Genomic DNA, 27,808 nt, shown 5'->3' with positions numbered 1-27,808 from the left:
TTAATTCATCACATGGAGGTATACTTCAAGAACGTAACTAGCTAGCTAGCAGATTCAATTACGCCTCCTTCTACACTATAAGGTCTAAAATAGCTACGTCATATTGTGTAAAGGAAAGTTTGGCAGCAAATAAATAAACGGTGCTTAACTTATTTCCCATTATTGCCTTATAAATACTCGATACCAGAAGTTATTATATCATCACAAGGATACAAAGGCATCTAAAAGACTAAAAGCAAAATGGATGAGAGTTCATGTGTATCTGCTCCAAAGAGAAGGTTAAAAAATGTTTCTTTCATCCCTTTTTTTTTGGTGTTAAAATAGTCTAGTATTTTTGTTACTATCATTTACTCTAGCTTCGTTTTTGTTCTCTTTTTTCACATTAACATTCTTGGTAGTCCTTTTTATGCTATCTCTAAATTCATTTTTTCTTTGTTGTTTTTCTTGTTATTATCAGTTCTTTTGTTATTCTCTTATTAGTTTGAAGTCTTTGCAGTTTGTCGTATCAAGAATATGATGGACGTGCAAGTATTTCATCTTTGAGTTAAACTAGGCTTGGCGTGTGAACATACCTTTCCTAGAATCTTCGTGTTGAGGACTAATTGAGTAATTAAAATGTGCTAGCTCTTTCCAACCGTTTAATAATTTTTAGATGAGATGAGATGATCATATACTTCAAAATGATATCAGTGCAGATAAAGATCGGGCTCAAATCACAAAATAATGCTTTATTGGAACTTCTTTTGTGTAAAGGTTCATATAATTAAAGGTAACAACTATGATAATAAGTGAAACCAGTGCTCTGAAAAAATAGGCAAGTAACCTTGATCTAAACCACTGTTAAGTCTAGTCATGTAAAAATACATGTGCACTATTTGTGTCAATGCATGTAAGTTAAATCTCAAAAGCCGTTTTTTTAGGTTGGAAGGCAAGGTGGCTATTATCACCGGTGGTGCAAGTGGTATTGGAGCAACTACGGTCCGTGTCTTCGTTGAGAATGGTGCAAAAGTCGTCATTGCGGATATTCAAGATCCACAGGGTGAAGAAATTGCAACCAAGCTAGGTGAAAACGCCCATTACATTCATTGTGATATCTCCATGGAAAATGACGTGAAAAATTTGATCAACGCTACAATTTCAAAATTCGGTCATCTTGACATAATGTATAACAATGCTGGCATCTACTCACCTCATAAAAAGCATTTTGGACACGGAAACCGTTGAGCTAGAGCGTAAAATTGCAGTGAATTTAATCGGATCGTTTTTGGGAGCCAAATACGCAGCCCAAGTAATGGTACCACGTAAAAAAGGGTGCATTTTGTTCACAACAAGTTGTTCCACAGAAGTGGCTGGACTTGCATCACACACTTATGTTGCATCAAAATATGGAGTTGTGGGAATGTGCAAGAATTTGGCTGCTGAATTAGGTTTACATGGGATAAGAGTGAATTGCATTTCACCTTTTGCTATATTGTCAAGTAATAAAGTTGATAATGAAATTGAAGCAAGATATGAAGCAATGATAGGTGCTATAGGGAATTTAAAAGGAATTCCCCATAACAAAGAAGATGTTGCAAATGCTGCTGTTTTTCTTGCTAGTGATGAAGGGAAGTACTTTAAGTGGGCATAATCTTGTTATTGATGGAGGATTTAGTGTTGTAAACCCTAGCTTTCTCAAGATTACAGGACAATATCAATGAGTCATGTCGGAAATGTGATAATTAAGAAATAAAGCAAAATTAAAAGGCTTGAGGCGTGATATTATTCATTTTCTCAAGCAATTGCTTATTTTATTTAGGTATCAGATGATGCTCTTTTGGGGTACCTCTTGCAATCATTTGCATTTCAATATTTCAAACTATATAATAATGAGAACGCTTTGTAAAGGGATATCAACAACTTTGACTTAAACTATATTCATTAATTCTTTATGTTACTACTCCTTATCTTAGTATAAGTATTATTTCCATTTTTTGTTATACTACTTATGATAATTACACTCTTAGCAAACATGGGTGTCAAATGGGTCGGGTCAGCCCAAATTAGGGGTTGGGCTGGACACAATTTTTGGCCCGGAAGACTGGGATAATACTGCCCCTGTTAGTGGCCCAGCCCAATTTTTAGTTAAATTTTTAAGAAAATGACAAATCAAAATTTAAAGCGGTAAGTATGTCAGTAATCATTTCTGAATCATAGACATAAAAGTAATCTGGTAATTGGAAAAGACTAGTAGTAAGTGATTGAAACACTGAACGACTATAACTGACAATTTATGCGACTTCTTACTTCTTCTTCTTCTTCTTCTTCTTTTTTTTTTTTTTTTTTTTTTTTTTTTGAGAAATTTTAACAAGGGGCTTTGTCTGAATCAATTTCGAGAAAAATCAAATTTTTTCCCCCAAAATTGGTATAAAAAAAAAGATTAGTTCATTTTTATAAAATTTCAGATTGAAAAAATAAAGTTCAAGATCGAAATATCTATCATATTGCTGATGTAATACCAATTTCAGTATGTGAAAAAAAAAAAAAAAAAAAGGTGGTCCAGTCTACCTTAGTCTGAGTTTTTTTTTTGGGCCTCCAAATTTTTCTCCCAAAGACCCGCTCTAACCTGGCTGATCAATTTATGTGATGTACTTTGATTCGGCATGAAGTTTAAAAAATAATAAATTATTTTTGAAACTTGTGATCTAAAACAAGTTATAAATTTTGTATAACTATAAATTATCTCATTAAGAATAAAATGAAATGTTTAAAATTATATTATTCCTAGATATATATATCATTACTTTTTGGGATAAAACTAAAAAAGTTTTTCACACAGTATATCTCTATTACGTGCTTTTCCTGCATCTCTATTTAAGGGCCCGTTTGGCCATAAGAATTATTCACTTTTTTTCAGAATTTTTTTTCACTTTTTTTTGGAATCAACGTTTGGCTATAAAAATTCCAAATACAACTTGAAGTTATATTCCGGAATTTCAAAAACAAGAAAAGTTATTTTTCAAGAAAATTCACTTTTTTCACAACCAAAATAACTACTTTCAACCAAAAACTATAATTTCAAAAACTATAGCCAAACACAACTCTAACTTCAATTCCAAATTCAAAAAAAGAGTTTTTTTTTTTTTTTTTTGGTTTCTATGGCCAAACGCCTACTAAATGTTAGGAAAGGTATCTACGTACATACCCATGCATGATGCACGTTAGTCTAATATTTTAAAGGATTTAATTACATACCACTTATTTGCTAATTAAAAAGTGAACTTCCAACCGGACGTTCACAATTTAATAGTGGCACAAATAATTATATAAGGACCATTGACCAGTACTAGTACAGTGGTACCTTTCACTAACAAATAATCGTCCTCATTTTCAAGCACTGAAAAGCCCAATTTTCATGGCCTCCAATGCTAAAAGGTACGTTTTATTTCCCAATCTTTCTCCACTTTCTTTTCTCTAACTTTTTTCTTTGATTTGTGATTTGTTGATGTGGGTCTTCTTTAATTTCTTGAAAAATTATTATTTTGGTACAAGATCTCATTTTTTCCTTACTTTTCTTGATATTGTTTTTTTTAGTTTGCTTAATTAGTTTAGTAGAATTGGTACTGAAATATTTCCTGCTAGAATACCCTAACATTCAGAGTAAATCCCACTTGGTCATATCAGATTTAGGATATGAAGTCTTCCACTTGAAATTCGATAAAATAACAATCAAAACCATAGTCTATCTTAAAGACCGTTGTGCACCCATCTCCTTGGTATCCTAGATCCATTAGTGCCACTCGGCAGAAACGGAGATAAGATTTGAAACTTATGAGCGGGATTTTAATTCTTTGAAGTAACTGAGTTCTAAACTAATAATTTGACACATTCAATATATTCTTAAGACAAATATAGTGTATAAATCAAAACTACTAGGTTCGGCCCTTCTGCTGGGTACCTACTACCTATCATGAGTACACGTATGGGATAACTCTCTCGATCAAGACTTAACATATGGAAAGAGATCACCTAGTATTTTTATTATTTTTTTACAGAGAGTTGACCCTTATTGTTGCTCTAATGATCAACTTAAGCAACATGTTATGAAATCACATATGTTCAAATGTATCAGGCTAGAAGGAAAAGTTGCCATCATAACAGGTGGTGCTAGCGGAATTGGCGAAGCAACGGCAAGACTATTCATCAAACATGGTGCAAAAGTAGTGATTGCAGACATTCAAGACGATCTTGGCCTATCCATCATTAAAGAAATAGGCGAAGATGATGCTGTCTCCTACGTGCATTGCGATGTCAAAGTGGAAAAAGACGTCGAAAATGCAGTGGACACGGCAGTTTCCAAGTATGGTAAACTCGACATAATGTTCAGCAATGCTGGAGTTCCAGAGGAACTCGATTCCACCATCCTGAAAGTCGACTACGAAATTCTTAAAAGCATATTCGACGTGAACGTCTTTGGGGCATTAATGTGTGCCAAACACGCGGCTCGTGTAATGATTCCAGCCAAGAAAGGAAGCATTATTTTCACTTCGAGTGTCGCCTCTGTCACGTGTGGTGGTGGTGTGCACACGTATTTGGCATCGAAGCACGCCGTAGTGGGGCTCTCCAAGAATTTGGGTGTTGAATTGGGACAACATGGAATTAGAGTGAATTGTGTTTCACCATTTTGTGTGCCAACTCCAATGCTAAGGAATGGTCTTGGAATTAAGGAGAAGGAAAAGGTTGAGGAATTTGTGTGTGAAACTGCAAACCTAAAAGGGACAATCTTGGAAGCTGAGGATGTTGCAGAAGCAGCATTGCATCTTGCTAGTGATGAATCCAAATATATAAGTGGAATGAATCTTGTGATTGATGGTGGATATAGTACTACTAATGTTGCTCTCAAAGAAGGCGTTAAGACGTTGAGTTCTTAGCTAATATTTGTTTTGATTGTTATTGAAATTTTATTGTATTTTTAAATCCATAGAGTAAGCAAAGATAATTGCAGGAATTAGATCTTTGGTAGCTAAATTGTTGGGTGTACTATGAAGTTGTACTTGAATTCTTGATCAATTTGGATAAATAAGAAAGAAATGTTACTCTCAAAGAAGGCATTAGGACATTGAGAACAATGTTTGTTTTGATTGTTATTGAAATTTTATTATATTGTTAAATCCATATAGTAAGCAAAGATAAGTGGAGGAATTAACTCTTTGATAACTAAATTATTGGTTGTACTATGAACTTATGAAGTTATACTTGAATTCTTGGTCAATTGAATAAATAAGAAAGAAATGGGTGAACATAATCTTTTACAATTTAAATTAAAAACTGACCTTGCAAATATTTTTTATACAACAAAATAAAGATCGCTCGTAAAAAATTAAAAATAAATTTAAAAATATCTACGAAACCAAATGCCCCATTAATAAGAGGCATATGCCATAACTGAAGTCAATATCCTTCATAAATAAAAACAAGGGTTGTGGTGGAGTGACAAGTGCTCCTTCATTTTTAACCATAGGTCTTGGTTCGAGACCCCTCATATACGGAGTCTCCGTTAATAAGAAACATCCTCCCCCCCAAATACTGGATTTCCCAACGCGAATCCAGATTTTATCGGGCCCAATATGGATACCGGACACTGAGTGAGAAAAAAAATCCTTCATAATAAGTGGAGTTCTTTTGCCTTTCAATTCCTTTGTATCCTTGCAATTTGCTAATTTTTTGCATGTAAAAAAAATCCTTCATAATAACTTTGTAGATTTCCGTCGCTTCCCCGATGCAAATATAACTAAGTGGCGTTTGACTCTCAAGATACAATGAACCACTCAGGACCTTCTAAGAAGTTCCGGAGAATCTTTTTAATCTCTTGACTGTTTTTGTAGGAACTCAAGATAAGAAATAAAACGGACTCTTGAAGAGAATGAAATGATAAAAAGCCTAAACATTTAGATTTGCTAATAATTATTTTCTGCAATGGGATAGGTATTTATAGAAAGTGAAACACACTTTTTCAAGAATGAATGTACCCAAAGATTGAGTGACACTTTTTCACAATGAATAAGTGTGTCTTTTAAAGAATGAATTATACCTTTTCACAATATATTGTGTCTTTTAAATAACCTGTTTTAAATTTTGAATCACTCTTAAAATAATTTCAATAAGTACTGGACAGAAACTTAATTACCGGAGGGAATCTAATTGTGAAGAACAAGGAAATGTATATGTATATCTGTTGGACGGTGCACGTAGTCTAATATTTTAATGAATTTAATTACACTTTTTTCTAATTTTAAAATTCAGCATCCAACTGGACGTTAACAATTTAATAGTGGCACAGGTAATTAATAAGACCCATTGACCCGTATTAAAAGTTAGGGGTGGACGTTCGGTTTTTCGGTTCGGTTTTATCAAACTTCGATTTGGCTATTTCGGGTTCAGTTTTTTGAAGGTGGACACCGAACACCGAACCAAACTAGTTCGGTTCGGTTCTTTCGGTTTCGGTTTTTTAAAGTTTGGTTCGGTTCTTTCGGTTTCGGTTTTTTAAAGTTCGGCTCGGTTCGGTTTTTTCAATTCGGTTTTTTTATATGATATTAGAAGTGATTCTCTTGACACTAATTCATATTCTCAAAAGCAATAAAACATAAAACTAATAAATTGAAATCAAAATCAAACAAACAGGATATACAAGAATAGAAAACTATAGCCATGATATAGGATTACTAGGTGTTATATACATACCGTAAGAATAATTAAGAAAATACATAAAGGATATACATTAATCCTAAAGATACATCCTCGTTGCCTTCCTTAATAACATATTTGATTTTCTCAACTGAAGTAGAAAATTAGGGATACAAATGCAAAAGAGGGCTTGTTACAATTGGGTTTTTTTGGCTTTAAACTTAATGGGCCTGGACTATTTTAATTTTTTTGGTTAATGTATTAAATTTCGATGTGTTTCGGTTTTTCGGTTCGGTTTTATCAAACTTTGGTTCGGCTATTTCGGTTTTGGTTTTTTGAAGGTGAACACCAAACACCGAACCAAACTAGTTCGGTTCAGTTCGATTTTTCGGTTTTCGGTATTTATGCCCAACCCTACTAAAAGTACCATTCACTAACAAATACTCTATCCGATTCAAAATAAGTGTCCACTTAACCTTTTCATTTTGGCTCAAAATAATTATCCATTTATAAAATCAAGAAGAAATTAACTTTATTTTTCATATTTGTCCCTATTTACTCAAGGCAAATAAGCAAGAGTCTTATCAATTAAGAATAATTTAGTCAAAATACCTATTATCTTTTGGGCGTAGTTGCAGTCGTAACGGGCGGAGCTAGTAGAATTGACGAAGCATTAATTAGTTAAAAGTCAACTTCATTCAAGTGGACGTTAACAATTTGATAGTGACACAAATAATTAGGCCTATATATATATACTAAAAACAATTCACTAATTAACAAAAGTTTCTTCCTCATTTTCAAGCACTTGAAGCTGAATTCCATGGCCTCCATCTCCTCCATTGCTAAAAGCCAAAGGTACCTTTATTTTGTTTATGTTTTCTTTAATGTTGGGCTTCTCTTTATTCTCCAATATGAATCTCCCATTGTAATTGTATACCTCTGAGGATATAGCAAGCGAATTCAAGATCTAAAGTCAATGAGCTTAGGATGATACGATCTTATTATATAACAACAAAAACATACCCAGTGTAATTTTACAAGTGGAGTCTGGAGAGGGTAGGATACATCCTTACCCCTACCTTTATGAGGCCTTATTATATGTATACATTTAAATCTTTTTTTACATATGTATACTCTCATCGTTCAATTTATGTGGTGGTGTTTTACTAGACACGAAATTTAAGGGGCAAAAAAAAAAAAACTTTTGGAACTTATGTCTTAAAATAAAATATAGATATTTGTGTGGCTAGAACTCATCTCATTAAAAATAAAATAGAAAGTGTAGAGTTATATTTCTAAATCATGATGTTTTGTTTGGATAACTAAAAAAATACGTGACACAAATTGGGAGGAAGGGAGTACATGGTTCAGGTTGAAAGCAATGAGTTCAATATGATCCACTCTAAATAACCTCTAAAGTTCACCTGTATTTTTTCTTTAATTGTATCAGGCTCGAAGGAAAAGTAGCCATCATAACAGGGGGCGCTAGTGGAATTGGTGAAGCTGCGACAAGACTTTTCATCAAACATGGTGCAAAAGTAGTGATTGCGGACGTCCAAGACGATCTTGGCCAATCCATCATTGAAGAAATAGGCGAAAATGGAGTTGCTTCCTACACACACTGCGATGTGAAAGTTGAAAAAGATGTCGAAAATGCAGTGAACATGGCAGTTTCCAACTACGGCAAACTTGACATTATGTTCAGTAATGCTGGAATTCCAGGGAAATTAGTTTCCACCATCCTGAAATCCGACTACGAGGATTTCAAAAGCGTATTCGACGTGAACGTCTTCGGGGCATTAATGTGTGCCAAACACGCGGCTCGTGTGATGATTCCAGCCAAAAAAGGCAGCATAATTTTCACTTCTAGCGTCGCCTCGGTCACCTATGGCGATGTGTCGCACACGTATTCGGCATCGAAGCACGCGATAGTGGGGCTAGCCAAGAATTTGGGTGTTGAATTGGGACAACATGGAATTAGAGTGAATTGTGTTTCACCATTTGGTGTGGGAACTCCTACGTTGAGGAGTTGTCTAGGAATTAAGGAGAAGGAAAAGGTTGAGGAATTTGTGTCTGAAATTGCAAACCTTAAAGGGACAATCTTGGAGGCTGAGGATGTTGCAGAAGCAGCATTGTACCTTGCTAGTGATGAATCCAAATATATAAGTGGGATGAATCTTGTGATTGATGGTGGATATAGTACTACTAATATTGCTCTCAAAGAAGGCATTATGAGGTTGCGTTCTTGAATGAATAAAATTTCGTTTAGACCAAAAGTTTGGGACTTTTAGTCTTTACACATCTTGTTTGGATGGTTTTTAGTTGTTACTTGTTCCCCATTGTATTGTATTGTCACTTTAGGTGGTTGTTACTTGTTAATGCCACTTGTGGCCTTCAGTTATATATTAAGCGTATTAATTTTGCACTGACCTGAAATGTGTATTTTGATTCCTCTGTTTGTGAATAGTCACAAATATCATGAGTATTAACCGTTCTATCATTTAATTACTCATATGTCATGTTACGTTGGTATTGCTACTCCATATTTGAGGGTAATATACTTCTAAAAATCTATATCTATATTTATATCTATATTATATTAAAAGCATGAACTCCCTAACTTGAAAGTTAAATTACCTAAATACCCCTCCTATTAATCTAAATAACTAATTTAATATTTTAATTAAAATAAAAAAGGAAAACCTAAATGTTTCTTCGAAAAGTTGCCACCGTTTGTTTCATTAATGTAAAGTTATTTGTTGGAGGGTCTCCCTTGATTAGTTGCACATTTAATTGTGAAAGTGTACTAATGAAGCACGGACATATGCACTTGGATTAATTTTTTGTATTATTATTTTGCTTGATAATACATTCGTTTTGTGAAAGGTTTCTGTTGGAATATCACATGCTTAGTTGTGTTGGCGCTTTGATATATTCATCATATGTATATAAGTGGAGGTTAGACCTATACACGAATAAATGACAGAAGAGGAAACCAGGAGGTCTGATGCATCGGAGCGAAATGATATTTGAACTTCAAGGTTAGTCACCATACAATCTAATTCTGTATTTTATGCATTATCTTGCATCTCACATATTTTTTTCCGACGCTTGGAATACTTTTTCGTCCCGTAGTCTTTTACCTGTCTATTTTATTCTGAGGAGATTACAAAAGTTAGTTTGCATCAATTTTACATTTGGTACTTAGTTGAAAATCTTACAAACGAGAAATGCGAACTACAACCAAAGCAAGAGACAGGGAAATAGATGAAGTAGGTATTAGTCTTAAGATAACATTTTAAAACTATATATAATATGTATGTGTATAATTGCCAAAATATACGCGTTTGGTAGATGAACTCAAAATCGCTTAATATCATGAGAAGAACACCAATTATATTTATATAGGTAGATACGATTTATGAGTACATTACTTTTAATATTACGATGTATAACTAAGAAATTAATTGAAAAGAGTATCAACCTTATGGTTCTTCATATAAAATATAACTGACATAGCATTCAAAACTTGATTTTTATTCTTATCTTCATCATTTTGATGAATAATATTATTCAATTAAAAAGACATCAACACAATCTAGAGGCAAGCCTTGATTTAACACATAGGAGTTCATGATTCTAGCCCTTTTAAATTATTGGGTTGTAAATTAATAATTTCATCATATTAAATAAATTTTTAAGGCAAATAAAGTGTTTGAATCAGGGTTATTGTCTCTAGCTCTGCCCTTGATTGCAATTCATAATATGGGTATGAGTCAATTTTATGTTATTATCTGTTTAAACAACGAGTGGAATAGTCTAGGTTGTGAACCTCGCGCAGGCACTATTTTATAATAAAAAACAATAGTTACAAGTTTTTAAGAATAAAAGAATTTAAATAGTTGAAATAAATGACGTGCTATTCGAATTTGTGGAAAAGATAACCATTTTTCCTTTAACAACCAAAATCAATCTATTAATTATGCTTCAATTCTATACTAATTGAAATTGACTACATAAAATAACATAACCTTCATATCTGCTCATTTTAGAGGTCATTATAATTTGGCTATTTTTAGATTGACAATTAACTTACCTAACCTTCCATTTTTGCAGGTTTGACCCGCGTACGTTTTTAAAACACACTTAGGCGAGCTGACTTTGAAAAACAAGCTTTTTGGATGTTGTTTGGAAGTTAAAGTTCCTTTGTCGGTTTATGAGTATGCCTCTAAAGGGAACTCTTCACGAGCGCATTCACAATCAATATAGAGGAGCGTCTTGCTTATCTTGTGGTTTGAGAAACACAATAATAATCCACATCACAAAAACTTGTAATTTATTGTCATGTACAATTATTTACATAAATATTTATTTTAATAATATTAATATTATGTTATAATATCGTATATTACAAAATTCGGTATACACGTGCGACACACATGTAGAGAAACTAATAGCTTAAATGTGGCAATTTCCTACATAGAAGAAACAAAGAACACACATTTTAACTATTGAAGCTTACATATGTTGAGTCATATATCACAAGTCAATCTGGCGAGGGTGGAATCCTGAAATGTCCATAACCAAATGTTGGATCAATTTTGGGTAAATTTATTCTAAAATCTTTAAAACCTTTGGAGATTCAACTCTTCTCCATTTCTTTTTTTTCCCTCAAGTTTCTACTTTGATTGGCGCTCGTTCAGAGAAGACCATATTAAGAAAGAGTAACAAGCTAAACATATTTTTCTGTTCTATTTACTTATCACTTTTGTTAAAGATAGTTATTTCAATTTACATGCGGCTTTAAAAATTCCAGAAAATATTAATTAATTAATTATAATATTGAGATACGAAAGAATAAATAAGGACAATTTACTCACTTTATTATTAATGTTTTAAAAAATATGCAATAGATTAAATTGACAAGTAAATAGGATCAAATAGAGTATCTTAGCATCAGTGCAGACAGAGGAGAAGTTGACCTAAACATGTAATTTCTTTAAAATATAATTTATTTGTTCGATATAATCATTTTCTTTTCTCATCCCAGTGTCATGTATTTATTCTGGGGCCACGATTAATCTAGATTCACACTGCGTAAAATTTATTAAAAGGGAAAATGCTTTCTGTAAGGATTTTTTTCATTCTCGGAGCTCGAATCCAAAACCTATAATTTAGATGAATATGAATATCAATGGTCTAAACTAATTTATTTAATTTATATTGGACGACCTTGACTCTTTTATAATTACTCAAATATTATTGCGAATAACAAGCAAATGTTAGGAAAGGTACCTACAATCTTCATAGCTGTGCGCGATGCATCATGCATACAAATCTAATGTATTAAAGTATTTAAACTATTGGCCAAAAAATAAAAAAAATTAATTAACTTCTTTACTACTCCAACTAATCCTGTCAACTTTCAAGTGGACGTTAAAAATTCAACAGTGTGGCACAAAGAGTAAGACCCCCAAATACAATTCACTAACAAAAATATTTTCCTCATTATCAAACACTTGAAGATGAACTCCATGGCCTCCATCTCCTCCATTGCCAAAAGGTACCTTTATTTTCTTAGATTTTCCTTAATGTTGGGCTCCTTTCCTATATGATTGTGCCATGATTGTTCAATTGTATACCTTTGAGTACTAGAGAGTTCATCGTAAATGAATCCAAGATCCAGAATTAATGAACTTAAGATGAGTGTGATCTTATTGTACATACACATTTACATGTCTTTTTATATATGTATATATTTTACCTTAGTCTCAATTTAGGTGTTGGTGTTTTATTGTGCAAACACATTAAGATAGAAAAACAAACTTTTAATAGTTTTGGTCTTAAAACAAGTCATACACATTTGTATGGTTATAAATTAACTCATGAAGAGTGAAATAAGAAGTTTAAATTTAAATTATTTCGAAATAAGGAAGTACGATGTTCTTTTTTGAACTAAATAAAAAGGAAAGTATACCACATAAAATAGGATGAAGGGAGTTCATAGCTCTAATCAAAAGTAATGAGTTCAATTGAACCTACGTAACTTGCCTTAGATTTGCCTCTAAAGTTCACTCTTATTATTGCTTTGATTGTTCAATTGTATCAGGCTTGAAGGAAAAGTAGCCGTCATAACGGGTGGTGCTAGTGGAATTGGTGAAGCTGCTGCAAGACTTTTCATCAAACATGGTGCAAAAGTAGTGATTGTGGACATCCAGGATGATCTTGGCCAATCCATCATTGAAGAAATAGGCAAAAAGGGAGTTGCTTCCTACATACCCTCCGATGTGAAAGTGGAAAAAAGACGTCGAAAATGCAGTAGACATGGTAGTTTCCAAGTACATTATGTTCAGTAATGCTGGAATTCTAGGGAAATTCGATTCCACCAGCCTGAAATCCGAATATGAAAATTTCAAAAGCGTATTTGACGTGAACGTCTTTGGGGCATTAATGTGTGCCAAACACGCGACCCGTGTGATGATTCCAGCCAAGAAAGGTAGCATTATCTTCACTTCTAGTGTCGCCTCGGTCACCTATGGCGATGCCACGCACACGTATTTGGCATCGAAGCACGCGATCGTGGGGCTAGCCAAGAATTTAGGTGTTGAATTGGGACAACATGGAATTAGAGTGAATTGTGTTTCACCATTTGGTGTGGGGACTCCAATGTTAAGGACTTGTTCGGGAATTAAGGAAAAGGAAAAGATTGAGGAATTTGTGTCTGAAATTGGAAACATGAAAGGGACAATCTTGGAGGCTGAGGATGTTGCAGAAGCAGCATTATACCTTCCCAGTGATGAATCAAAGTACATGAGTGGGACTAACCTTGTGATTGATGGTGGATATATTGCTGCTAATATTGCTGTCAAACAAGGTATTAGGAAGATAGCAGTCTTAGATGAGTGATTTTCCTTTTTAGATTAGTTTTTTTTTTTTTTCATTCTGTGTAAATTTTATCCTTTGAGTAATCGTTTCTCCATTTATCTATACAATTGTAATTTAGAATATATTACTCTTTGATCTTATCTTGGACTGGCACCCCTTTTTGATTCGTCAAGTTTATCTCATTTAAAAGTTGAGCTAATATGTAGTTCAAATTGACTCATGAGAAATCATGTCAAAACCTAAAAATATTTGTGAATAAACTTTGAGTATATTAGGGAGTTATCATAAGCGAATTCAAGATCTAGAATTAATAAGTTTAGGATGAGTGTGATCTTAATATATACACATATTTAAGTCTCTTTTAACATATGTATACTTTCTTAGTCTCAATTTATGTGATGATATTTGACTCGGCAATGAGTTTAAAAAAAAAAAAACTTTTGAAAGTTATGATCTAAAACAAGTCATAGACATATGTGTGGCTATAAATCATCTCGTTAAGCGTAAAATAAGAAGTTTAAAATTAAATTAACTCCAACTAAGAATTCATGACGACATTTTTGTTGGAGCAAGCTAAAAAGGAAAGTGTGGTAATTAGATAAATTGGGACGCGAAGAGTATATAGTTCAAGTCAAAAGCAATAAGTTCAATTGATCCTACAGAACCTGCCCTAAATCTGCCTCTCAAGTTCACCCTTATTATTTCTTTTATTGCACAATTATCCGGCTAGAGAGAAAAGTTGCAATCATAACGGGTGGCGCTAGTGGAATTGGTGAAACAACGACAAAACTTTTCATCAAACATGGTGCAAAAATAGTGATTGCGATCGTCCAAGACGATCACGACCAATCCCTCATTGAAGAAATAGGCAAAGAGGAACATATTTGCTATATACACTACGACATGAAAGAGGAAAAATATGTCGAAAATGTTGTGGACATGGCAGTTTGCCTCTGCTCCCACTCATTCGGGATAGCCAGAAATAACATACGCTCCTTTTGGAATCGGATAACGAATTCTCTAAGCAATTCATCATCACCTTGAGAAATCTTAAATATATCCGCCTTCCTTGCAGACACCTTCTTCGCCCTGACGTGAGCTTTAATAAAGGCATCAGCAAGCATTACGAAAGAATGAATTGAATGTTCTGGAAGCAACAAATACCAAGTCATTGCCCTTTTTGACAAGGTTTCACCAAACTTCTTGAGCAGAATAGACTCAATTTCATCCGGTTGCATATCGTTTCCTTTAATAGCACATGTGTATGAGGTCACGTGCTCTTGAGGATCAGTAGTCCAATTGTATTTGGGCAGCTCCGATATCTTAAACCTCTTTGGAAAGAGTTTAGGTGTTGCGCTTGGCGGTTATGGCAGTTGTACATATCTTTTCGAATTTGGACCTTTTAACACTGGCGGGGTTCTCGGAATCTGATTTATCCGGGAATTGAATGCCTTGAAATCTTTTTCACTCCGATCCAGCCGTTTGTTCAATTCTTTCTCATTTCATTTTTCTCCAACCGGTTAGAAAGAGCCTCCAAGTACTGCATAACCTCAGGTGCCGCAACATTACCTCAGGCTTCACCACTGCTTTCTCCATGTGTTGCCTCCACATTAGGCGGGTCAACATTGTTTTTCCCTGCTTGCAAGTCTGCAATGGCTTTTTGCTGTTTTTCCAGCAACTCCAATATTTTTGCTATTCCCGGATCTGCTTTTCCAACCACTTCTTCTTTATGATAGTCGCTGTTGACACCCAATTTTGTCCCTCTTTTATTTAATTTACTCGGGTTTCTAAATTTTCTGACGAGCTAAATACTTTATTTTTCACAATATTTTATTGCCACTACTATTAATATCACTACTTTTATTTTCAACATTACGAGCATTACTTTACCACAAATTTTAAATGATTCGTCATCATTTCATTTTTTCGGGTTTGAACTCGTTAAATTAATTACAGAACAACACTTTGTTAAATCCTTATCTTTCACATATTAATTATTAATTGTCTTCATATAGTATATATTGTACTAGTTGTTAAATTAGAAGCCTAAGAATAATTAAAATAGAGGATGAAGGGTCAACAATTTCAGCCAAATAAATGGCCCAAATTATCAGCCCATACTCTAATTAATTCAACCAACCCACATTATTCCCTACCCAAAACAATTCAGCCCACATTATTTCCCTACCCAGCCCATTACCTAATTCTACCCGGCGGCCCACTACAATTAAAACCCCTAATCTCTCTTCCTCTTTCATTTCCCTTTTCCTTCTCTTCTACACCTAACCCTAGCCGCCCCCCTCTCTTTCTCTTTCTTTTCCCTCTTCTTTGTCATCTTCTCCATCTCTCTACCCTACCCTCTCTCTCCCGCTCCTCTCACGCTCTCTTCCACTTACCCTTGTCCCCCACGCCTATCTCTTCCATATTCCCTGTCGTCTCCACTCTCCCCTGTCCCCCGCACCTCTCTCTCATACGCTCCTCCCTCTCTTTTCTTAAACCAAACGAAGCCCTATAAATCTGTGGCGAATTGAATCTTGAAAGGGGGGCTCGACACGTTCATATCTTTTTTTCACTACTCTAAATCTGGACTTTGTTCGAATTCTGTTCTGTTTCAATTCTTTGGCAGCCACTTTAACCATTCCTAATTATTTTACATTTTTTCAATCACTATACTTGGGAACGCCCATTTGAAAATTAAGTCGTTTTACTCTTTCGGCTTGTTACTTTAAGATCGAGTGTAGATCGGAGACCTCGACGCCCTGTTCACTGCACACGAGAAAGGTCGGTGCAACCCTCCCCTTTTCCATTTTTTAGCTTCGATTTAATTCTGATTTGTATTTATGATCCCTTGTTTGCGTATGTGATTTTTTTCTGTGTTTAATTCAGTTACCTAATGTCCCTTACTTGATTTTCTTGCTCAAGCGTTTAATATTTTCCTACTGTTTTCCTTATAAATCACGTGGTTATGTTTATTTTCAGTATTGTTTGTTCCTTAAAGTGGGTTTTTGGGCAACTGTGTGTTAAAGTTTAGGATAATTAAATTTAGTTTTCCCTTAACGCTAGGAAGATTAGCTGAAATGTAGTCCTCTGTCTTAGCATTACTGTATGTGTTTGTGATTCTGAATTTCGTTTGAAATTAGGTCTGGTTGGTTTAGATTCAATAAAAGAATCTGTTCTTTTTTTTGTTAAAATATCCATGACTCGCATCCTTGCATGTCTACACCTGGTCATTCCTGTCTATACGCAAAATCATGAAAACAGATTATGTGATACAATTTCCATGTGAAGAATATGCATTTATGGGTCCAAATATTTCCTTAGAGGTCAAGAGCTGAATATGAACTTATGGATGCTCTTTGATTCTTTAGAACAGTTTCTTTGATAACACATAGTTTGTTTAGATCATGTGAATTAGGCTGCTGAATGCTGGCCTATTTGTCTGCAGCCTTCAACTTCTTCACTTGTAAAATAAAAATGAGTGTTTAGACAGTTATTCTTCGTTTCATTGTTGTAGTAAAGAACGTAACGAATTTGTGTCTTGAGTTTTCTTTATTCCTTACAATAAGAGTGTTTATGAATCTTGCAAAAGGTACATGTTTCTAGTGTGGTCTAATATGTGTGTGGGGCTGTTTTATAGGAAATTAAGTTTGTTTTCTGTGTGATCATCAGGTTAGATCAAAATAAATAAAGTCATGTGATGTTCCCTAAAATTCAAAAAAAAACAAACAAAGATAAATGACTATTCTGGTTTTAGCATTTATGCAAGTAGGATATATCCTGTGTTCCATACTCGCTTATTCTGTTTGTCTGACTTTCAGCTGCTTCACTGGTATTTATGATTTCAATTTACAGACTACTTTGCTATTTTATTCCTAGTTATTTTCTTTATGACTATTTTGATGTTGATTTCATCTCTTGTCCCTGTTATCAACAGTTTTCTGATCTTGTCTTCTCTGTTGAACCCAAAACTCTTGTCAATGTGCTGCTAGATTTATAATGCTGCCTGATGTGTTTGTTTGATATAAAAAAATACTGTAGTGGGAAGTGTAGTACATCTTGTGTTTTTTTTTTTCAGCAGAAAAACATTAATTTTGCATTTAAAGAACCAAGATAAGTTGTACTTCTCTTTGATGCATCGCATGATTTTGGTTTGGCTATGTTATTACTAATTTTCTTGTTGGGTTCTCCATAGGCAGTTAGAAAGGATAGACTAGTTATATCTGTTGCATTATATAATGGCTACTTGCTAGGGTATCTCATGGTTGCGAAACTTTGTTTGAACACCGCTGGACTTTCTGCAAACTACGTTGCTGGTGTACTTTAGCCATTTTTTTCGCTTTACTTATGGTCATGAATTGCTATAGTTTTAGCTACCTTGTTGCTGCATTTGAGTCTCCCTCGTTGCTACCCTTTTAGTTGAATTAATTTGCTACTGTTTTGAGCATTTTTATGGGTTATCTGCGGCACTTTAAGGCTGCCAGTGGCTGCACGTTTCAGCCAAAGCATTGCTGTGTCTTGTGGCTGCAAGATGTGGCACTTTTGAGACAATATCAAGAGCAAAATACTTGCTGCTATGGCTACTACACTCTAGGCAGATTAGGACCAAGTAACTGCTGTATTCAGGCAGATTTTATGTTGCATTTTTGACCAAACAGTCGCTGCATATTTAGGAACATTATCTACTGCATTTGAGGCCAAACATTGTTATGGTCTGGGCTAAAATTTGCTGCGACTTTCTTTATGTCTACTATCAATATGTGTATTTGGAAGTTTTAACATCATATATGTTTTTGCTTTATTTAACAGTTACGTACGACTCTAATCCTTATTATATTTTCCTTTTACATGTACACATTGGAGCAAACGGAGTCTTAATTCGGAACTCACTCAAAACGGAGTTTCAAATTGAGACTCGACATTAATACATTATCCGTGCATGGAGTCAACACGCTCTTTATTCCTCAATTTCATCCACAGCAAGAAAACAATGAAATTCGCTTGAGGCTCGCCTACGGCAATTCCCTTTTCCTTTTTTTTCCGCTTATTATTTTGTCTGAATATGTGTTTCTAATGATTTCTTTGGGTGTGTGTTTGATGCTCTTAGTACATGATATAATGGCTTAATATTAGCGTGCAATTAACTTTAAAGGTATAATTAAACTAATCGATGCATGAGTGAAGAAAGAGCAGCATAAGCCATTTTCTCTGATCTTAGATTTCAGTCCTAGTTTTGTTTCACGAGGCGAAATTTGACTGATCCAAATTAGTGTTACCATTTGCATTAATGTATTTTTAGAATTAAGGCAGTAGTGCTGTGCACGCACTAATACTTTTTTCTTAAATAAACTTTATCAAGTAGTGGTTGACATTTGAACTAATAAAGAACGAAACTGTCATTTTCATGATGATCGTGTTTCCATCACAGGTTGGCTAATCCTTAGTTATGTCATTAACAAATTTTTTTAGTAGCTATTCCAACTGGGCAGCCCCACAGATCGTTGAATATGTGAACTACAGTTTGACTAAGGATGGAATAACATCCACCCGTTTGATTAATCCTTATAAAAATAGTTTCAACATTTTACCTAATGACAGGTCTAATTAATTGAATGAGTTGTATTTACTTTCAAACCAGGTCCTCGAAAGAACCTATCTAGCTCAACAAGAGTCTGATAATCTGCTTGAGATTACAGATGTGGTGGACTACTTCATTCTTCAACTTCTCTAAATTTCCTTTCGGCTTCTAATTTCCTTCAACTTTTCTAAATTTCCCCTTTTTAGTTCACTTACAACTAAATACTGTTATGCAAATTATTATTTTTCTTCTACAAAGTCCTATTTTAAACAACATTTTTATATATCTATCTATAACTTTAGCAATACTTACAAAGCTATTTTCTTCTCTATAATATTATACTTACACTTAGCCTAATTAAATTTGAGTCCGGTCGGATTAACCATTATTAATGGAATTTAGAGGATGCCTAATACCTTCCCTCTAGGTTAGTTTGAACCCTTACCTCGAATCTTTCGGTTTCGTAGACTTTAAAATAAATCAACTTTAGATAATTACTTCAATAACTTTAGGTGCCCTAATTCACCTTAAATAATTAGGTGGCGACTCCTTAAAACAAAAAAACAGGAATCACCAATATGTTGTACTTCTAATTTAACCCGGTTAAAATGGGGTATGACAGCTTGGCGACTCCGCTGGGGACTCTAATATGTTGATATAATCGTTTACATTTGTTGGACAACTTGTTTGACTTTATTCGATGAATTATTTGATACATGACTTACTTGACTTTACGTGATCATGACTTACCTAGACATATGTTAATGAGACTAACATCATTTGCACTTTATGTTTCTTTCATTTTTATTCCCAAGAGAGTTGATTCGTGTTGACACTCGATGGCCGACCATCCTTACCTCACAAGGTCAAAGACGTCATCGTTACCTGAACGTAGTTGGGTTGTTCAAGAAAATGAAATTACTATGTCTGATCCGGCTGCATCTATTTCAACTGGTGTGGAAAACATCGTGATCCCTAGTGATCCCCCCGAGACTTCTGAACATAGCACTACCATTCAACATGATGAACATATCGCCCGCCTGACTCAAGAGATTGAGGATCTACGTGGAGAGCTAAATCGGGTTAGAAACATGACCAACTTATCTGTTACACTCCAAAGTCCACCTCCTGGACCTAGGAACGTCGCACCAAACCCGCCTCATTTTCCATCACTTGAATCTCCAGTTCTTGAACATTTTCCTCCCCGAAATAATGCACCTACCAACAACAACTTACTTCCAATCACCCTCGCAAATCCACCAAATCCATCATCCGTCTATACCCCTCCACAAAGTCAACCACCCACCTACACTACCTATGCTACTCCTAATCCATTACCCGTTAACCCAACAAATCAATCGCTAGATCACACTCCTTATATTCCTTTATCCACCAACACTAATCCACCACCTACAACTACTCTAAACCCACCAAACCAAGCCATTACATACTTTAACCATCCACAACAGCCTTTCTACCCTTACCACTATGCTGAGCTCTACCAAGCTCCATTAACTCCTTACCCTGTCTACAACGCCCAAGCAAATTACTACTAAGCCCGAGCACCTCCACATCAAAACCCACGTCCATACCAATCTGTTCAAGCTCCCACTTACCAAAATCGACCACATACCACACATAAAGCCCGTCCAAACCCTGTCACCAAAAACACTCGTAATTACACTCGGTTCATTGAACCATTGGCTCAATTGTTTGAAAGAATGAAAGCAGCAGGCGTAATACAACCGATTGAAGGAAAAATTCCCGATCTTATCCCAAAATGGTTTGATGGTTTCAAGCGTTGTGCATACCATTCTGGAGTTGCTGGGCACGCCACTGAAGATTGCTATGGGCTCAAAAACAAAATCGAAGCTTTGATTAAGGAAGGAGTAGTCCAGCTCGCTGAAGCTAAACCCAATGTGGTCAATAATCCTTTACCCGCTCACGAAGATGCCAAGATTTGAAAGAATCCAGTGTGTCAATTGGAAGGGTGGAAAGGGACATGTCATCAACTTTTGTCGCTCCCATGGGAACAATCCAAACACAGACACACATGAAGATTACTGCTACAACTACTCACAACACCAAGGCACTGACAATACGGGGTGCCGGACCAGGAGAGACTCTGAAGAATTGGACTTATACTCCGTCTTTGATGCGCCGGTAGTCTTGGTAGACTGAACATGTAGTGAACTTTTATTTTTAAAGGCTTGAATCATGCTCAAAACTTTTGTTGCTTTGCTTCATCTTTTGGATTGCAAATCTATGAATGCATTTCTGATTTTCCTTAATCATCTACTATTATTATTTTCTACTATAATTATCAAATCCGTCAATTCTACGATTGTGACATGAAATGAACGAATAGACAACATACATCTCGAGAGAGTAACAAATAAAAACAAGAGGACGAGAAAAATATATTTTTTTCGGTTCTATTTACTTACAACTTTTGTTAAAAATAGTTAATCGAAATTTCACGCGGCTTTAAAAACTCAAGAAAGAATTAATTAATTAAAATTTTATCGTACTACTTTAATGAATTAGTGTTCTAGATATAGTAAGAAGATTTGAGATGCGAAAGAATAAATAAGAATAAAAAAATATGCAATAGATTAAATTGACAAAGTAAATAGGATCAGAAAGAAGAAGAAACTAGGCATCGGCTAACTAGTTGAGAACAAATGAAGAATTTGATAGGTGCTAAGGAAGATGAGATTTGCTGAAGGATTTACAGATATGATTTGGAGACTGATAGCTAATAATTGATATTCCATACTAATTAATGGTCAGGTTCATGGATTTTTCCAACAAAGGAGAAGTTGACTTAAGCAACATTTAATAATCCCTTTAAAAGATTAGGTTCCACTGCATTCGTGCACACTTACGTAGAATTTTTTTTAATTATCATTTAACTTGTTCTTCATATAATCATTTCCTATCTTGTGTCATGTATTTGTTTTGGAGTCACGACTATGTAAAATTCATTAAAAGAGAAAGTGTTCTTTATAAGAATTTCTTTCATTCGCAAGACTCGAATTTGAAGTCTTCTTAAAATAAATTTAAATAGAAATGGTAAGTGTTTAGGAATTTAAGATCAAAGTTAGCAAGTGTTTCCAATTATGCTCTTAACATTAAAGAAGTAGTCCTCTATAATACTAATGATCAATTCTAAAAAAAAAAACCTAATAAATAGGAGTAAATTAGCAAACTATACCTTGTATTTATTGATTTCCTTAATGAGCGTGAAAAAAGCTAAAACAACACTTATTTTGAGACTGAGGAAGTAATAATTACTCAACCATTTATTGGTGATCATGATTGATAGCGGATACCTAATTGTGAAGAACAAGCAAATGTTATGAAATGTATCTAAAATTCTACTCCTCCGTCCATATTACTTGGCCATATTACTAAAATATATGTCCCAAATTACTTGTTCATACCAAGATAGAATTAATTAAATATTTACCATATTACCCTTATATTGAAAATAGTCAATATTGATTAAAATGTATTTATTGGAGAGAGATAGGGGTAAAGTAGTAAAATACATCTTTTATTTATAATTTCTTAAGTGGCGTACAAAAAGAAAAATGGCCAAATAATATGGGATGGAGGGAGTACATGGCTGTGCACGATGCACGCAATGTAATATATTGAAGTGAACTTGCAAGTGGTCGTTAATTAACAATTTGATAGTGTGGCGCAAAGAATAAGAACCACAAATACAACACTTCACTTCACTATCAAAAATATCGTTTCCTCATTTTCAGACACTTGAAGATGAATTCCATGGCCTCCATAAGCTCCTCCATTGCTAAAAGCTACCTTGATGTTGGCCTCATATTGTCCCATTGTAATTGTTCAATTGTATACTTTTGAGTATATTCGGGAGTTATCATAAGTGAATTCAAGATCTAGAATTAATAAGTTTAGGATGAATGTGATCTAGAACAAGAACAAGGATACGTGACTGTTTTAGGGCTTAAAAAAAGCCACGTTTATAATTGTACATTGAAAGCCACATTTCATATGGAATTGTGCAATGATGAAATTGCCCTTAAATCTGAATTTTATGCCATTTATTGGTACTCATGATTGACAGCCGAAATTACTCAACCATTTATTGGTACTCATGATTGACAGCCGAGACCTTAATGTGAAGAAGAAGCAAATGTTAGGAAACATTTCTAAAATTCTACATGGCTGTGCACGATGAACGCAATGAATATATTGAAGGATTTAGAGTCCGTTTGGCTTAGCTTATAAGTTAGCTTTTTTGAGTGTTTGGCTGGACAACTTATAAGCCATTTTGTGTTTAAAATAAGCTAAAAAAATAAGTTGACCCGTTTGACTTAGCTTAAAAAAAACTTTTTTTTTTGCGCGGATTGCCCTTTATTTGGGGTGGGCTTTAATTTTTGCCCTTTCAATTGGTGGTCTTTAAATTTTACCCCTCGCCTAACACACCAAGGTTGTGGGTTCGAACACGACCTCAGTTAAAAATAAAAATCGCAAGGCAGATTTTTGCAAATCTGCCCAGCGAAGAATTTGTGTGGCAGAATTTCTGCCTTAAGGCTGAATTTACATGGGCAGAAATTCTACCTTAAGGGCAGAATTTAAAGACCACCATTTGAGGGGTAAATATTAAAGACCACCCCCAGCGAAGGGCAATCCTGCAAATTAGCTTACAAGCTGTTTTTTTAAGCCCATCCAAACAGGCTTTAATAACATATTTACTAGGGAAAAAAACGTAACTATACAAAAATATAAAAATATTTACAAAATGTTAGCAGAATTATTTAGTTAACATTTAGTAGCAGTTGGAATTATATACCATATCAAATTACTCTCCATTAAAAGTATTCGTCTACACGAGCACTAACAAACCAACTGATTTCTTCCTATTTTCTTGCTCAAAAGATATCTCCTGATCTCACGACACCTTCCTCTCCATTCTGGTAAACCAACTTTTGCTAATTATATGTGGTATGCTTCAGATATAAAAAACTTATATGATACATATACTATAAATAAATATTTTATTTAATTAAACAGAATCACAAAAAGTGCTCTCGATATAACAAATTTATCCCATGAATGTACAATTGTAACCTTTATATCCATAAATTTCTACTAGAAATCTAACAATAATTTGAATTTGTCATATACTATATTTATATCATAAAATACGTGGTATATTTTAGGTATAAAAAATTTATACCATCAAAATATATGGTATATTTTAGATATAAAAGTTTTAAACCATGTATACATTACATATATAAATTTATATATAACAAAAAAAAAAAAACTACTTTCGATATAACAAATTTATACCATGAATATATTCCAATAAATCTATAAAAGAAATATAACAATAATTCGACTTTGCCATGCTTTAACATCTTTCCAAGACTTTATTAGTACCACATAAATATATCCTTAAGAAGAGAGAGAATTAAAAATGATGGGGTGATAAAGATAAATAATATGAGAATAAATGTAGTCCCTCATTTAGTGGATAGATTTTAATGTGAACCCTTAGTTTAGTGGGATAAGTGATTGCACGTAAATATACCATTAAAGTAATAAGATGTGCTATATTTGAAGAGTTTTAAAAGTTATGCTAATTATGCTTGTGAGTTTAGAAGTGTGACAAATGATGTTATTTTCTCTATTTACTACTCCCTCTGTTCACTTTTACTTGTCCTTTATTTCAAAAATAGATTTTCATTTTTGCTCGTCAATTTTTGCATATCAAGATAAAACAACTTTTTTCTTCCTGATTTACCTATAGTATTAAATACTCACTTCAAATCATTTTTTCAAATCTAATAAAAATATGCACCAATTAATATGGGTAAATTGGTAAATTATGCGCTTCATTTAATTATTTTTTTAAACAGTGTGAAAAGTCTAAAGTGGATAAGTAAAAGTGACGGAGTGAGTATAATTAAAATCAACTTCCATGTGGACGTTAATTAACAATTTGATAGTGACACAAAGAATAATAAGAACCATAAATAAAATACTTCACTATCAAAAGTATATCATCCTCATTTTCAAACGCTTGAAGATGAACTCCATGGCCTCCATCTCCTCCATTGCTAGAAGGTACGTTTATATTTTGCTGAATGTTGTGCTCCGTTCAAATACGATTGTCCCTTTGTGATTGTTCAAATGTATACCTTTGAGTATATTAGGGAGTTATCATAAGTGAATTCAAGATCTAGAATCGATAAGTTTAGGATGAGTGTGATCTTACTATGTACACATACTTAAGAGCCCATTTGGATTGGCTTATAAGTTGCCGATAAGCTGTTTTCAGCTTTTTTGAGTGCTTGACTGGCCAGCTTAAAGTCATTTTGTGCTTAAAATAAGCCCAAAAAATTAAGTTGCCCCGTTTGTCTTAGCTTATCTAAAGCAGCTTATAAGCTGAAAACAGCTTATAATAAGCCAAAAAAAAAATAAGTTGGACTACCCCAACTTATTTTTTTTTGGCTTATAAGTTGTTTCCAGCTTATAAGCTGTTTTTTTTTTTAAGCCCATCCAAACAGGCTCTAAATCTCTTTTTACATATGTATACTTTCTCAGTTATATGACGATGTTTGACTCGCACTGAGTTTAAAAAAGTAAGCAAGAAAAACTTTTGAAAGTTGTACTCATAGACATGTGTAGCTATAAATCATCTCGCTAAGGGTAACATAGAAGCTTAAAGTTGAATTATTTCCAACTAAGAATGTATGACATTTTTGTTGGGACGGACCAAAAAAGAAAGTGTGTTATATAAATTGGGACACAAAAAGTATATAGTCCAATTAGTCGAAAGCAATACTGAACCTACAGAACGTGCCCTAAAACCGCCTACGAAGTTCGCCCTTATTATTTCCTTTATTTTGTTATCTTTTCCTCGACGCATGTTGGGCTCATACTGTCCCATTGTAATTGTTCGATTGTTCCTTTGTGATTGTTCAAATGTATACCTTTGATTATATTAGGAAGTTATCATAAGCAAATTCAAGATCTAGAATTATAAGTTTAGGATGAGTGTGATCTTTAATCTATACACATATTTAAATCTCCTTTTATATATTTATACTTCCTTAGTCTCATTTTATCTGACGTTATTTGACTCGGCATCGAGTTTAAAAAAAAAAAAACTTTTAAAAGTTGTGGTCTAAAACAAGTCATAGAAATTTGTGTGGCTATAAATTGTCTCATTAAGTGTAAAATGAGAAGTTTAAAGTTAAATTATTTCCGGCTAAGGATGTATTGGAACAAACTAAAAAGGAAAGTGTGTTAATCAGATAAATTGGGACACAAAGGGTATATAGTTCAAGTTGAAAGCAATGAGTTCAATACAAACCTACGTAATCCTCTCTAAATCCGCCTCTAAAGTTCGCCCTTACTATTGCTTTAATTGTTCGATTGTGTCAGGCTCGAAGGAAAAGTATCCATCATAACAGGTGGCGCTAGTGGAACTGGTGAAGCTGCGGCAAGACTTTTCATCAAAAATGGTGCAAAAGTAGTGATTGCGGATGTCCAAGACAATCCTGGCCAATCCGTTGTTGAAGAAATAGGCGAAAAGGGAGATGTTCTCTACATACACTGCGATGTGAAAGTGGAAAAAGACGTCGAAAATGCAGTAGACATGGCAGTTTCCAAGTACGGCAAGCTTGATATTATGTTCAGTAATGCTTGATATATGAACTCCAATGTTGAGGAATTGGCTTGGAATAAGGAGAAGGAAAAGGTTGAGCAATTTGTGTGTGAAACTGCAAACCTAAAAGGGACAATCTTGGAAGCTGAGGATGTTGCAGAAGCAGCATTGTATCTTGCTAGTGGTGAATCCAAATATATAAGTGGAATGAATCTTGTGATTGATGGTGGATATAGTACTACTAATATTGCTTTCAAGGAAGGCATTATGAGGTTGCGTTCTTGAATTAGATTGAATAATAAGTAACGTTTTGAGAAAAAATTATAAAGAAAAAAAAAAAAAAAAGACATGAGATTTCGTTCTGGTTAATTGTTCTAAATCTTTATATGTAAGTTCTATATATCCTTTGAATGAATGTTTCTCCATTTACTTATATAATGATATTTTTAGAGTATATTATCTTTGATCTTATCTTAGACGAGTAGATCAAATTAATACGCGATCTCTTTCACCATGTGCCCCTTAATTGCAAATTCTTTTTACACTAAGTGTATATGCCACTCATACAAGATAATTGTACGTGTATGCAATTGTGTGACATCAAACAATCCTCCTTTCATCGAGTTAAACTTGGTATTTTCTTCGAGGAAATGGTATTTTCTTCGAGGAAATCTAACACAACTAGTAACGATTGATGCTTTGCACTAAATCTCTTAGGAAAGAATGGAACAAAAATATCATCTTGTCAAGAATATACGCAGGATAGAACTCAAGTACTTTTCCATAGAGAAACCTAATAGGGACTGATTGTGTTTATTAGTGAAATTTGCAAATACCGAAAGGATTGTGCATTTTTGTAGTACTCCATAACTTTTTGCTCGTTTCTTAGTTCCTACTTCCTAGTATTTGTTTCACATATAGTGTACTGAATTCTTATAAGAGAAAAATGTCAAAATAGGTCCTTTGTGTTTGAGTGTAAGTTCAAAATAGTCCCTTAAATGCGCATTAAACAAGTTTTAGTC

General features: G+C 34.0%; 3 protein-coding genes and 2 pseudogenes across 3 annotated transcripts; all 5 read left to right on the top strand.

Moving 5' to 3' along the window:
* The first annotated feature begins 176 nt into the window (after positions 1-176).
* On the top strand, positions 177-1,863 carry LOC132629227 ((+)-borneol dehydrogenase 1-like; annotated as a pseudogene).
* A 1,435-nt stretch (positions 1,864-3,298) lies between these two features.
* LOC132629225 (short chain aldehyde dehydrogenase 1-like) lies at positions 3,299-5,077 on the top strand. The gene is made up of 2 exons (XM_060344939.1): positions 3,299-3,414; positions 4,112-5,077. The coding sequence occupies exons 1-2, from the start codon at positions 3,395-3,397 to the stop codon at positions 4,908-4,910; spliced, it is 819 nt and encodes a 272-aa protein (XP_060200922.1). The 5' UTR covers positions 3,299-3,394; the 3' UTR covers positions 4,911-5,077.
* Positions 5,078-7,459: 2,382 nt separating this feature from the next.
* On the top strand, positions 7,460-9,091 carry LOC132629224 (short chain aldehyde dehydrogenase 1-like). Its single transcript, XM_060344938.1, has 2 exons — positions 7,460-7,518; positions 8,114-9,091. Exons 1-2 carry the CDS (start codon positions 7,484-7,486, stop codon positions 8,910-8,912), a joined length of 834 nt encoding a protein of 277 aa, XP_060200921.1. The 5' UTR covers positions 7,460-7,483; the 3' UTR covers positions 8,913-9,091.
* A 3,097-nt stretch (positions 9,092-12,188) lies between these two features.
* LOC132625886 (short chain aldehyde dehydrogenase 1-like) lies at positions 12,189-13,879 on the top strand (annotated as a pseudogene).
* An 11,255-nt stretch (positions 13,880-25,134) lies between these two features.
* On the top strand, positions 25,135-27,245 carry LOC132625887 (short chain aldehyde dehydrogenase 1-like). The gene is made up of 2 exons (XM_060340483.1): positions 25,135-25,240; positions 26,564-27,245. The coding sequence occupies exons 1-2, from the start codon at positions 25,203-25,205 to the stop codon at positions 26,826-26,828; spliced, it is 303 nt and encodes a 100-aa protein (XP_060196466.1). The 5' UTR covers positions 25,135-25,202; the 3' UTR covers positions 26,829-27,245.
* The last annotated feature ends 563 nt before the right edge of the window (positions 27,246-27,808 follow it).

Source organism: Lycium barbarum, chromosome 2 (genome assembly GCF_019175385.1).
Source record: "Lycium barbarum isolate Lr01 chromosome 2, ASM1917538v2, whole genome shotgun sequence".
Classification (NCBI taxonomy): domain Eukaryota; kingdom Viridiplantae; phylum Streptophyta; class Magnoliopsida; order Solanales; family Solanaceae; genus Lycium; species Lycium barbarum.
Note: the sequence above shows the minus strand (reverse complement) of the source record. Positions and strands in the feature narration are given on the sequence as shown.